Genomic DNA, 14,332 nt, shown 5'->3' with positions numbered 1-14,332 from the left:
TCATTTTAAAAAATTATTAGTCTTGAATATAAATGGAATGGTGTGACTTAAACGTTGATTAATCTCAACCAAATTACAAAGATATAAGTGCAAAAATAAATAGAATCAGAAATAATTTAGGGTAAAAGAAAAATTAATATCTTAATTCTTATTCTTCAAAATTATTATTTAACTTTTAATTTTATTTAATATTTGATTTAATATCAAATCATTCATTATATCATTTCATTTGCAATAAAAATAAACTAAATTACCAACTTTCTAAACATATCTTTTTAATATTAAAGGTACAAAATGAATTTTAGTATTAGATAAACACACTTGTAAACTTTCACCAGGTGATGTTAAAAATGTAAACATTCTTTTCTTTTTTTTCAAGAAAAAAATATTTCTTAATTTAAATTTACTAATGTAAATATAAACATGATATCTAATATTGTTAACGATAAAAACTCACGGGTTTGTTGCAACTTATCTGTACATGGCTATTTTGATATTATACATTTAATGGTGAAACTCTGCAAAGAATCCCAGCGACCCACCAAACCCCCCATGTTAAACAATTTAATTTTAGATCCTAACAGGGAAAAAGAGGTGAAATAGGGTTTACAGAAGCTTGGAACCAATGAACAGTAATTCCAAACCTTTAATATAAAATGGTTATGATATGTTTAAGGGTTGTAAAAGTGATCATCGCAGCGGCATTTCCATCCAAGAGGCTTGTAATTGGAGTATTGGTTAGTCGATGGGTGAAAAAACCGCATGGAATTACTGATGGCTTTGCTCAAACCTGGTTGAAACCGGTTGTGGCTGGGTATTGTAGGCACTTGGACTGCCATGCAAGGGTGGCATCCGTTGCATTTGTTATGGCAGCTCGGAGGAGTTGATCCCAGCCTGATTTTCTCCACAAAAGAGAGTCCCTAATTAAGAAAAACCCAATATCACCATTATTTGAATATGGAAAAGAAAGAGAGAGAGAGATGGGAGGGGGGGTTGAAAGCTAACCCGATCAGGGGAGGTTGAAGACTGCAGGTGGCGAAGGGAAGAGACCGGAGAAAGAAGAAGAAAGCAAAGGGAAATAATAAGTAAGGTAGAGGTGTGAAGGAGGGGGGAAGTAAAAAGTGAAGTGGTAATCATCATGAAGGGATTATTTCATTTCATGTAACCATGAAGTCAGTCGCGGTAATATCACAGTATTGGCTCCCAAAACTAGCTTTGAACAGAAACCAAGAAACAAAAAATATGAATTGAAATCTGAACAGGAAATTAATCTGACCCCTGCCCCTGCAAAGGCAAAGGGAAAAGGAAACAGAAAACTGAACTGGGTTTGGAACTGTTGGGTCGCTATGATGAGAATGGTGAAGGAAGAGAAGGGTTAATAAATTGGGGGGTAATGTGGGTGGTACTTGCTGGTCTGACCTCAATGTGTGAAAGAGAGAGATAGTGAAAGGAACAACACACAATTGGGAGAATCCACATCACAAGGGAAGGGGACCCCAATTGGCCTACTTTTTTTTTTTTTTTTTAATTTTTGGATTGATTGGAGGTGCAACTGCTGGTAGATGTTGAGAAAGCGAAAGGATCGTGTCTGAGTTTTTGGTTGAAAATTGAAAGCTGGGGAAGCAGTGGATAGTTATTTCAGCATTTAATAACTGCAGACTCCACTCCATCACTCACTTTTGAATCCCAAGTGTGTTTCTTATTTGTATATTATCAAGGGTTTGACTCTGACTTGTTCAATCTTTCATTTTCATTATGTGGAATGTAAATCAAACAAGCAAGAATTGAAGAAAATCAAGCGCTTCTTCCCACCATCCATAACGAATTCATTGTACAATTTGGACATAATATGCATATTATAGGCTTCCCCCAAGTCGTAATTTTTGTTGTCTTTAGCATAAACGCTTTGAAAATCACTTGGAGCAAAACAAAAAGAAAATTAAATGTGACACTGCCACTATGCATATGCTTAAAAAAAAGGGGGCAGTTTGAAAGTTAAAAAAAAAAAAAGAAAAAAGAAAAAGGAAAAAGCATAGTTGGTGCTGGGATTTAAATCTGAATTCACATTCGAATAATTCATCTTTTAAAAATGATTTCACAGTTCATATGTTTTTGTTACTGATAAATACGGTACCAAGTTTTCATATCATAAAAGAAAAAGATATCATAGGCTTGGCTTCTCATGTCCTTTGAACATTTGGTGCCTCAGGTGCATTCAAGAGCAGGATTTTGTATGTCAAATTTTGAGGACTAATTTTGTTTCTTATATGTTTTATAGTTCATAAAAATACAGCTCAATCCATATCACACTTCACCATTGACTCTACTTGGCATTGACAGGCTAGAACTGATCTGCTTAGCACCATATCCAACCCTGCCATTTCTTTAACCTGGAACTGTGAACTTCCAATCCAGATACTAGAAAAGTTGCCATAACCAGAGAATGCTAATCTTTTTAACCAAAAAAACCAAGAAATATATATGATATTTTAAACAAAAAAAAAAAAAAGTGATATTCGTTTACAGATAACAGAACGAATCAGGTAGTTTCGTGACTGGATACGTGCCACAGCAACGCGTGAAACTCAGAAAAATTGGCACTTAGCAGTGGCAGGCTGTGGCCGAGTTTCCATGTAATGCGCACCGACAACGGGTGCTGTGATATTTATTATTAATATATTAATTATGATTATAATTATAATTATGAGTTACGAATTATGATTGATGATGCAATTATAATTATTAGAATTAGAATTTATAAATTTATTTCAATTATATATTTATTTAGTAATATATAAATTCTAATAAAAATAAGAATTTATTATAATTTTATAGAAATTAAAGCTAAAAATATTTAAAAATTAAACTTCTAGAAATAAATCTATAATAAGTACAATTTAATAATATGTACTTAAAAATAATTTTACATTCCATTAACCAAACATCAAAATTTTACTTTCTCACCAAATAAACCACGTATGATATGATAATATAATATATCCTACATTCCATAACTAATTCTACATTCTAATAATGATCTCTATACTTAACAGTATATGTAAATTTAATCTATTTATTTTTGAACTATTGATATTTAATTTTTAGTTAATCTTTTTCCATTATCTCTCTTTAAAAATAATAGCTCTTAATCTTTGTCATTTTGTTAATTTATCCCTATTTTTCAAATTTCTAATTTTTTATAGGATAAGTCACATTTCTTATTTAATTCTAGTTAGATTTGGTCGGAAAACAATCTCATGGTTGTTAGCCTTTCTTTTCTTGTTCTTTCTTAATCTAAATATTTCCTAATTGTTTAAAGCATCATTTTCAAAATTTAAGAAAATTGATCAAATTTATTTATTAAATTCTCTTAGCCCCCAAAAGAAAACAAAAAAAAAAAAAAAAAACTTTCGCCATAATAAAATGGTAAGAGAAAAGAAAGAGAGAAAAAGCATGCGATCAACTAATGCATTTGCCCTTAGAATTGAAGAGAAAAAAAAACCTCAGAATTTTCCCCCTCCCCACACACCCAGAAGCAATAAAGAGTTTGATGAATTCTGAAAAGCCAAAACATGTTTTCAGGGTGAAATCAGTGTAAGTAAGAGGACACCCACCGCAAACAATAAAAACAAACTTCCAACCACCAAAACTCCAAGGCACTTCAAAAATTTTAAAGCTTTATTTATTTATTTTGGAAATCAAAGTGGTTATTTGTTGGAGAACTATTTTTATGCTTTTTTTAGAAGATGATTGGGTTTCATCTTGAAGAAGAGGATGATGGATTTAAACTTGTAGATCTAAGAAAAATAGGAATTTTTTTGTTAACAAGAATTTTAAACTAAGTGGATATACTTTATTCGGTATATATAAATTTTAATTAATTTTATATTTTTATGTTTCTAATATTTTTATTTATTTTTGAATTTACATATATATATATGTATATTTAATTTTATATAAATTTTATAATTTAATTTTTATTTATAATATGATATAATCTTAAAGTCCTTTTATCTCATTTAGCACAGTTTCTTATCCCATGAAAATTTGTGAAATATAGGTTTTTCTAAATGCATAAAAGTTATAAAAATTGACAGCTAATTTTATGATTATACTTAAATTTTTAATAAAAATAACTAAAATTAATGATATAATTAAAATGAACAAAGTAAAGAAATTAATTTTAAATAAATAAAAATAAAGAGACTAAATGGACTATAATATTAATAACAATAATAAATAGGAGGTTTTTGTTATAAATAATAATATGGAAAGGAAAAGCTGGATATTAATGTGCAATCTGGTTGTTGCAGAGGGGTTGTCATAGGGAGGTTACGTATGAGAATCACATGGTACAAAGTGGTTCCCATAAATCTGATGATTCGATCCACTCAACGATGTTGACTTCCCCATTCCCATTCCAACGCTTTCTCTTTACGTGTCCTCTAAACTGATTAAAATTGCTAAACGAATCTCCAATAAAAATGTGTTTTGAGACTTCCTCTTAAACATGTTCTTTTTTGGTTTTTTAAATAATGGCTTGTGACATATGCAGGTTGATATAGGTACACGTTATGAAGCATTAATATACATTCAAATCCTAGGCAAAGGTGCTGCAAAGTTTTGGCATTTGCTTTTTTCTTTTTTTAATTAAAAACAGATGCCGTCATTAGAAAAATTGCTCATCAAAATGAATGGATCCAAATTTAATTGTCATTACAAAGCCAAAGACCAATACAAGTTGGCGGATCGTGGCACCATGTCAGTACATTCTCATCACTTAATGCGCAAGTCCCTTCCAATATCAACATTCGATTTGCACCACCCAACTGATGGTTTAATCCATCTAGGAACCATTATATACGAATTAAAATTTAGCAATGGCAGCTTAGAAGCTGCAAGTAAAATCTTACACCAATCTTTAACAAAGCTTAAATATGGGACAACATTAGAATGGTGATATTGATTTCGAATGTACCATACCCGCCGACACAAAATTAAATATATGCAGGGAACAAGGTAGCAGTACCATAGAACACAACACTGGACAAGAGGCAGGCTGCAATTGAGCAAAAAAAATCATGGTCACCATGAAGAAATAGATCTCGTACGCAATAACGGTGCCAAAAAATATGGAGATCATATTCCACATCCTTCAAGCTGAATTCCACCACGGTTAAAGAGATTATTGTGAGCAAGCAACAAATAATTAAATAATCTCCAACCAAAAATTAGGAGGCGGTACTAAAGGGACTCTTGGTGACATTAAAAACCTCCTATTTGATTTTAAAAAAACTCTTTAGCCCTAAACTTTTTTATTAGTTACTCGATTGACTCTGTCGTTTTTCCTTGTTTCTTCAAGAAGTTCAAACACTCTTGTTATCGATGGCCATAGTAAAACGGGCTGCCAAAAAAAAAAAAAAAAGGAGGGAGTTCCTCCACTCCCATGGAGATATCTAAGAATGAAACAACTACATTGGAGACCAACAAAACTGTGAAAGAAAGTCTTCCATCGGTCGATCAAGATGCCAGAATGAGCAGATTGATCGTTTGATCGACTCCCTAACAGAACAAGATATTGAAGCATCAAGTGAAAAACAACTTAGAGATGAACTTTATGAGACACCTATTCGAACAAATAATCAAATAGAGGAAAAAGATAAAGATGAAGAAGAATCTTCCTCCAAGGATCCTGAGGAAGAAAAAGATGAAGAAATAGAGAAAGATAAGTAAGTGTAGAGTTTTTAATCAAATGATCAACAAAACAAAACAAAGAATTATGTGTTTGAAAGCTCAAAACAGAAGCAAAATCGGATGAAAAAAATTGAGAGAACAAGTTGGCAACTCTCATTACTTGAATAAGTAACATTACATGAACATATATAGTTAAGTTGAGAAAATAAAACTTGCTTGTGCAAGTAACTAAGCTGTTAAATCAGCATAATGAGTACCTAAAAGCTACCAAATCAGCTAAGTATCTAACTAATCCTTAGCAAATACAATAGTTACAATGAAAATAGCAAAAGTCAACTATCACATGAGCTAATCACTCGAATTGCATAGTGGACAAAAGCATGCTGCTGTTCCATTGCTTGGTCACTTGTTGGCTCGTGCATGGCTGCATGGTAGCTTGTATGTTGCTGCTGTAGTTGCCATCTTTCAACAGTAAGACTCAGTAGGAAACACGGGGGAAGAATTTGATGAAGAGAAGCTGTATGATAAAAGGTCTAGTTAACTGATCCCACATGTTTTCAAACAGAAAGTGGGACAAAGTAGGGAATAAGAGAAGGAGATGAAAAACAAACTGAATTTGACTTACCAGCAAGCTTTCATACTTATGCTGATAGCGAGACATTGGCTGAACCGAGAATAAAAAGATAAAGGAAAACAACCAATGGAAGATTACACAGGCCTATCACTCAAAGCGAGTGAAAAAATAAAGATACGATCAAAGCATGACCACGATTATGTCAGGGCAAAGCCTTGTGATTTTCTGAACAATGAAGCTAAGAAAAGGTGGAAATTTGTGTCAAAGAGAAACCTTGATGTTTAACATGTGATAGATAGTGAATAGTTTGAAAGATATGGTTTGCTTCACTTGCTTGGTTCAACACATCTTTTGAAAATTGTCACGTTTGCAAAGCCTTTGTTTCTGATATTGTCCAAGAATTCTATTGCAATGCTAAAGAGTATTGTAGATAACAAGTCTAAGCATTATATGCAAGAATATACTTGAGGGGCATGAGTTCAATTTTAATACAAATGTTATTAATGCCTTACTTGGTCATCCTATAGTGCTGAAGGAAAATACACCAGGAAATATGACAAATTGCCTCAGTCATCACAGGTGTAGTGGCGAAAAGTTGGCTTACATAACATAAATTTAAACATTGTCTTCTTTTTCCTTCCCCAATATTACAAAAATAAAAAATACAGATTTTTACAATACAATTGATTACTTTGTTCGCATATACCATTTATACCACTTTGGTATACAAATTCTTCTGATAAAACAGGAGATATTTATTGTCTCATACCTTTCTTTTGTAACTAGAAAGGTAGTTATTTCATATTAGTCCACGCCAATGGCATCGTAAACAAAAACCATAAAATTGGTGTTCATTTCAAACAAGGAGAGTAGTTAAATTCTATTGAATTGCAAACCTAGACAAAGTCATAACAATATAAATACTTAATATGCAACCTTTCAAAGCATTTCTAATTGTGAAGAAATAGAGGAAGGGTTTTCTAATATCATACTTGATTTCTTAGCAGCGGCCGCCATATAATCTTTGATAAGAGGCTTAATCTTTTCAACTGTGATAATAATTCCCCAGAACATGAGACGGTATACAACCACCATGCCAAACAAGATTGCAAGATCAATCCATTTAGAGTATCCCATTTCAACTTGCCAAAAGCTTCTCAAGACTTCATCACCAGTAATGGTGGGAGGTCCCCCAACTTGATTGCCGGGGAAACTTAATCCTTCAAATTCATTCTTGTAGAATCCTTGATTCGCATACTTGTGAAATGCGATGTAGTACATGGGGTACCTCCAGAATGGTTTAGGGAGGTCGTCAGGCAACCGAAAGAAACCGCCATTTAAAATCATTATCCCTTGAATACCAGCTCCTGTAATGATTCCCATGAGATAATTCGGCACAACGCTTGCAACAGTCATCATTATGCTCTCGACCAGCATCGTGCTAGTGAAGAGCAATATGACAAAGTACATAAAGTGATCAAAACTCTTTTGAAGTCCAACCAGGTAATAGGCTAGTGCTCCTGGGATTAAAGAGATAACACATAAGTAAGGAATGGATGAAATTGTGTTTCCAATGACAAATGCTCCAACCCCATAATGTCCATTTAGTCTTTCTCGGCCAAATATCTGATTTTGGTGAAGAGAGGAAAAATGTCAAAAACTAATAAACCATGTACGTAAATGTCTAAATGGTGAAGACATTGAAAAAAAAGTAGTACCTTCATGTCTTCAACAAAAGAAGGGAATCCTCCTATCGCCATGAAAGTCAAGAATGCCGCAACAAACATGAGCATGGATCCTCTAGCCTGAAAATCCCAAGTTTTGGTAATTCGTTTACATTATCTTTACTAAATAATGGAATAGTTTATAATATGTCATCAAGTTACCTGAATTGAGCCGTAGGTTAAGCCAATATCATGGAATATAGTCCCAACACATAAACATAATGCAATGTAGATTGCAAAGCGAAGCCAGTAGTAGCCTAAATCACGATACATATTAATAAAAGATCTTTTTGTAAGAACAATGCTTTGGGTAATAAAGCTGGCTTGACTTCCCTTCTTCTCTAGAGGCCCTCTTTTCTGCAAGTAAAGAACCCATACAAGTTATAGTAATAGGCTTTTTTGGGTTAAAGTCTCTTTAAGACTTAAGTTTAAAACAAGCATACTTGTTGGGATATCTTTAATACGTTATGCTGAACTTGCTTGCATATCTCTGATGACTTGTAAGACTTAACAAGTGCGTCAATGATTTCCTCTGTGCTATTGCTTCCTATTCCTTGCTCTATGTCCTAATCAACACCAATAATTCAAAAATTGCTAATTAACTTATCAATTGCATAGTTTATACTTTGAGTGAAAAGTATCAGACACTTACTTCATCAAAGTCTTTGTTGATTGTTCTAAGATAGTGATCTGATGGGTTCCTTAAAGGTGGACATGGGAAGCCATTTGTAGCAAAAAGCTAGAAACAAGTTTAGTTTTCAAAAGAAAAAAAAATCATCAACCAGTCATAATTAGTTGCCAATTTGGACGAATATTTGAAAGATAGATCTATGTATACCATCTCTGCCATTGAAACAGGACCAAAATAGACTGTTTTGCCATAGGAAAGTAGGCAAAGATTATGGAAGAGCTCAAAAACTTCACTACTAGGTTGATGAATGGATGCGATTATAGTCCTTCCATGTTGGTGAGCTAGTTTCACAATCCGATTCATAACATGGTAGGATGCTGCACTATCTAGTCCACTAGTGGGCTCGTCAAGAAAGAGAAGCTCGGGCCATGTTAAGATCTCAATACAAATGCTGACTCTCCGCTTTTGTCCACCACTAAGTCCTTTGGTGCTCCACCCTCCGATTCTGGTGTCCATGGAATCTTGCAACCCCATTTCTCTGATTGTCATTTCAGCTCTTTCTTTCTTTTCAGATATTGACATGGAATCAGGCAGCTGAAGCTGTGCTGAGTAGAAAACAGCTTCCCTTACTGTAAGCGTTGTCATTAAAGTATCATCTTGAGTAACATAAGCCTAATATTGAACATTAAAAAAATGTTGGTTAGTGATTTTCTTAGGCATGCTTTGATGAAAGTCATAATTCCCAAGTTGTTATATGAAAATACAAATAACTCTACTATAACAAATATATGGCATGTAAACACATATAGCATAAGGTTTATCAGTCAACAAATTCAATAATTACTAGTACATTATTATGAAAGAAGTAAAAATAATATAAAAATTTTGCAGTACTTTCTGAAAAATAAAAATTATAGGTAAGATAGTAAAAAAAAATGCAATTTTATTTTTATTGATAAGGTTGAGGATTTAGATTCTTGAGCATTCAAGTTCAATACCTTACTAGCATGTTTGGATTGGTTAAAAAGGAAGGAAAACTAAGCCCCCTTGCTTGGACAACATATTTTTACTCTGAAAAAAGAAGGTAAAAAGATCTTTCCAGTTTTTCTCAATTTTAAAATTGAACAAATTGGTCCTCTTAACAAAAATTGGAACAATTTAATCCCTGTCAGTTTCGAAAGTGAGCAACTAAGAACAATTCATCACAATGTTAATGTATTCTATCAATTATACATAATTTTGATTGATATAATAACAAATTTAGCCTTTGATATTCATATATTTTATCATTTTGTCTTAATTCTAAAAGATCAATAAATTTAACCTAAATATTTACACATTTAGACAAATTTTACAGTATAAATTTATTAAATTATGACTAATTTGATAGAATATGTTAATTTTAGGGCTAAATAATAAACCATCCTACAATAAAGATGAAAACATGGAATAAGGAGATATTTTGGATTATTAAGTTTCTATTTTTAAATTTAAAAAATTAACAGTCTCACCGTTCACTTCTTTTCTTCTTTTTAAATTTATTTTTCCAGACACTAACCATCGTTTCATTCTTAGTTTAAACAAAAATATCTTTGATATATTTTATGATTTATGAAGAATATTTATTTTATAATTTTTAATTTTATTTAAATTTATTATTATATGTTATTATGTAAAAGGTGAAAATTAAAAATAATAAATTATTTACTTTCCAAACAAAATATTTTATAATTTATTTCCTTTCTTTTCTTCTATTAATTTTAATTATTCAAATATATCATTTCTTGTCAATTGGTATCAACATTATATTCTTATTTAAGATGAGATTTTTAATAATAATAGTAATAATAAACATTAGTAAAATCAAATTAAATCAAATCAGGTTTTGAAACTGTGTTAAAACCATGATGAGTATTTAACTGTTACCAGAAATCCAACTTAAATAGGAGACATCAAGATTTTAATATTGAACAAATAACAGTCATATTTAAGTTTAAGGGATTTGGATTAACTTAAGCTTCCTCTTTGGTAAATAATTTCCATACCGAAGTTCCAAAAGCAAGTGTTTCCTTGCGACCATTAATTAGGATCTCCCCTGTTTGATGCATACGCGAACTTAGTAGCCTTCCTGCCAATCAAAGACCTTTTTTTATCATTTTATCATCCAACCTTACTAAAGAAGCAGTTTGCAGACAAAGTTTAATGGAATTATGTAAAAGATATTAACATTAATTATTTTATAACTTTAGGAGATAAGTGTGAACCAGGATGTAAACTAAAACAGGATCTAACATTTTACTTTTGGTGCACATCCATAACGTGGGAGGGGGGGCATCAGTCATGCTCCATCCTTTTCCTATAATTCCTCAACTTTTGAAATGTTTCATATTTAAATAATAATAAAAGATTTGACTTTTTCCAATTTTATAATTTATTTGTTTTTCGTCGGCCCCGTATAAAATTCTTAGATTTAGTAATCAATAAAATGTCCATACACGTGATATAATACCATTCCTACTACAACCCAAATAACATATCCTTTTACTTTTTAAATTTATACACACAAACAAGACTAGAGCCCTAAAATTATCATGCTACTCTTTATACTAAAAATAACATTACATTTTATTTTATTTTATTTATTCAAAATTGATAAAATTAATTATTGTATATTTAAATTTAAAATAAAATAATATTTTTCCTTGAAAATTTAATTCATCTCTATTAATTAAAACTAGTGTAAAAGATAAAATAATAAGATAATTATGCATAATGTGCCATATGTACTTCATCTTGACGTATAATAATTAATTTTAATAGTAAAAATAAATAAATTTTTAATAGAAAAATCAAAATTTTAATCTAAGGTATATAGATTAATTTACTTTTTTTTTAATAAAGGAGAATTTAATCTAACTCTCCTTCAAACAAATCCATATTATTTTTACGGGTAAACTACTAAAATAGTCACTTTTGTTTACCTCAGGTTATATTTTAGTCACTTATGTTTGAAATGTTACGTTTTAAATTATTTACGTTAACGTGTTCTAACATTTCAATTATTGAGCCATTAATTGTCGTTAACAATACAACGAGAAGCTGACATGGCACGTTAAATCATCATTTCAAACAAAAAATTTAGGTTAAATTATACAATTGGTCCCTATATTTTTTCATTTTGAGCAATTTAATTCTTTTTTTTATGTTCTTTTAACTTTTTATTTATTTATTTATTTTCCATTATTTTATGCTTTTCCCTGTCTTTTTCATCTCTTTTAACGTAGTTTTTCTATATTTTCCATTTGTTAAAACTTTTTTTATGTTTATGAAAAAAGAAAAGACAAAATCTGAAACCAAATTAAAACTTGCTTCGTATATTCTCACCCCACAATTACAAACCCTCATCGTCCATCATTGCTTTAACGAACCAATTTGGATCTCTCAATGACCTAGTCCACAAGCTCGCCTCACTCAAAGACCTCACCAGTTGTGAATTATGGCAGTCCACCCTCAACAAAGTTTCCCGAGCCCATTCTTTTAACCTCCTAACTAATCCCCACGACCACCTTATCTATCTTACTTACAATATTCTCACCCTTTCGAAACTATGTTATTTCACAGATTTTTCAAACGAGCTTTACACTCTCAATAACTAAAATAACCACTATACGAAACTTACCCTCAACTTTACCCAAACCAGTTTGGTTCCATGCCCCCTTTCTCTCTTCAATTCATCCATGCTCGACTTTCAATCAAGCTTGCTTAGGAATATCCAAGAAGGTTTAGATCAATTTTATCGTTTATTTAATTTTATTTATCAGAAAATAAAAGAAAAGGAAATGAATAATCTACACGACCCTGTAAAAGTTTGGAAACTGGAAAATTTGTTTTGAATATAAAGAATTCAATTTATGTTTTGATTTGATTAAGGATGTGATTTTTATATTGATTAGTTAAATTTAATTTTACTATTAAAATTAGGTTAAAATTAGGTTATATTCAAATCGAGATTTAGCTAAAAATGATTGATATTCAGTTTTGAGTCAAATGTAATTTTGATTGATATTCAGTTTTGAGTCAAATTCAATTTAAGAATCATGTGAAAGGAAATAAGATTTGGTTTATTTGGTGGACAAAGATTATATTTTTGCAGTAAAAAATATGAGAAGACAGAAAAATAAAAGGAAAAAAGAGAAAAAATTAAATTGTTAAAATAAAAGGTATATGGATTAGTTTTAACAAATAGAAAATAAAAAAATAAAAAAACTAGATTAAAAGAAATGTAGAAGGGAGGAGAAGAGAGGAGAAGGAGAAGAGAATAGAAATTAATGAAAAAAGAAAAGTTCAAAGAATAAAAAAGAAAAAATTAAATTGCTTAAAACAAAAAATATAGGGACTAATTGTATAATTTAATCTAAAATTTTTGTTTGGAATGATAATTTAATGTATCATATCTGTTTACCGTTACACCGATAACGACAATTAACACTCAGTGACTAAAAAATTATAACAGGATAACATAAATGATTAAAACGTAATATTTTAAATATAAATAAGTAAAATATAACTTGAGACAAACGAATGTGACTATTTTAGTAGTTTATGCTATTTTTACCACTATATCATATCTCTATCTGTTTTAGGGTGAGTTTGGACGGACGGTACGTTTACCTGCGGTTAGTGTAAAAATAGCGGTGACGGTGAGATTAGATACTGTAACGTGAGACAAAAAATAAGCTAAACGCACCGCACCGCATCCAATCGCCTATCCAAACTAAGCCTTAATTTTAGAGAGGTGACCGATCCCATCAACAATTTCCATTGGCTAGTGGCCATGGTCAAGCGGTTCTGACACAAACTTTTTGTAGGTTTACTATTATCTTCAACTAGAAGTTGTGAAAAACTAGTCAAAGTGAGGGACATTCCGATTTTCGGAAAATGAAAATAGAAAAGGGAAGCAAAGATGTAAAGATAGAAATTTGACCTGCCAGTGTATCAAGAAGGGTTGACTTGCCACACCCTGAAGGTCCCATGATGGCTAACACCTTCCCTGGCTCAGCATATCCTGTGAGCCCTTGTAAGATCGCCCTGCTTCCCTTTGTGCCCCCAGAAACAGTCACCCAAAGATCAGTCCATGTCAAGAAAACGCCATCACCTGCTTCCGTCTCAATCCTGAAAGACGCCGCTTCATTGTAGGAACCGACTTTTCCAGAAACCATGCTTTGAATCTCCAAGTTGTAATTCTCAGCTGCTTCAGGGTGATGGTTTTGAGATGACATGCTGAATACTGGACTAAGTTAATGAATGAGAAGAGATTGAGTGAAGCTACTGCCCATCCTTAATTATTAACCATTCTTTTTATTGTGGTGATGGTGGGGTATTTATGTTTACGTATACGTGAAGATGCAAGACTTTCCAACTAAAGAATAATTTTTGGAAAATATTATATACACTGCTAGTAGCAGACAAATGTAGAATTGGTGATTTTAGGTTAAAAGTATGCAGGAACCGCTATCGAGAAGCAAATTTTTATTGTTTTTAAATTAATAGAAATATTTAAATCTCTGCAAAGTTTGAAACGTTAAACGTATTATATTGATTAGGTGAATTTATAAGTTCTGCAAGTTTGAAACGTTAAGCAATAAGCATATTATATTGATGCGATGAAATTGTAAGCGGTAGAAGTTTGAATTTTGGGAGGGCATAGAT

The 14,332-nt window shown here is 31.5% G+C and overlaps 1 protein-coding gene across 1 annotated transcript; it reads right to left on the bottom strand.

Moving 5' to 3' along the window:
* Nucleotides 1–6,937: 6,937 nt before the first annotated feature.
* Nucleotides 6,938–14,048, bottom strand: LOC108468048 (ABC transporter G family member 1-like). Its single transcript, XM_017768900.2, has 8 exons — nt 13,608–14,048; nt 10,669–10,751; nt 8,831–9,295; nt 8,645–8,731; nt 8,436–8,558; nt 8,155–8,349; nt 7,987–8,073; nt 6,938–7,894 (listed from the first exon to the last, which is right to left on the bottom strand). Exons 1-8 carry the CDS (start codon nt 13,900–13,902, stop codon nt 7,208–7,210), a joined length of 2,022 nt encoding a protein of 673 aa, XP_017624389.1. The 5' UTR covers nt 13,903–14,048; the 3' UTR covers nt 6,938–7,207.
* Between the last annotated feature and the right edge of the window lie 284 nt (nt 14,049–14,332).

The sequence above is a fragment of the Gossypium arboreum genome, chromosome 11 (genome assembly GCF_025698485.1).
Source record: "Gossypium arboreum isolate Shixiya-1 chromosome 11, ASM2569848v2, whole genome shotgun sequence".
Classification (NCBI taxonomy): Eukaryota; Viridiplantae; Streptophyta; class Magnoliopsida; order Malvales; family Malvaceae; genus Gossypium; species Gossypium arboreum.
Note: the sequence above shows the minus strand (reverse complement) of the source record. Positions and strands in the feature narration are given on the sequence as shown.

Excerpts from the sequence above, each read along its gene's own strand:
- LOC108468048 (XM_017768900.2), bottom strand. The coding sequence starts at position 13,902 with ATGTCATCTCAAAACCATCACCCTGAAGCAGCTGAGAATTACAACTTG. Across the intron at positions 8,559-8,644 it reads TCAACAAAGACTTTGATGAA|GACATAGAGCAAGGAATAGG; the intron begins GTAAGTGTCTGA and ends GGTGTTGATTAG. Across the intron at positions 8,350-8,435 it reads TATTAAAGATATCCCAACAA|AAAAGAGGGCCTCTAGAGAA; the intron begins GTATGCTTGTTT and ends CTTTACTTGCAG.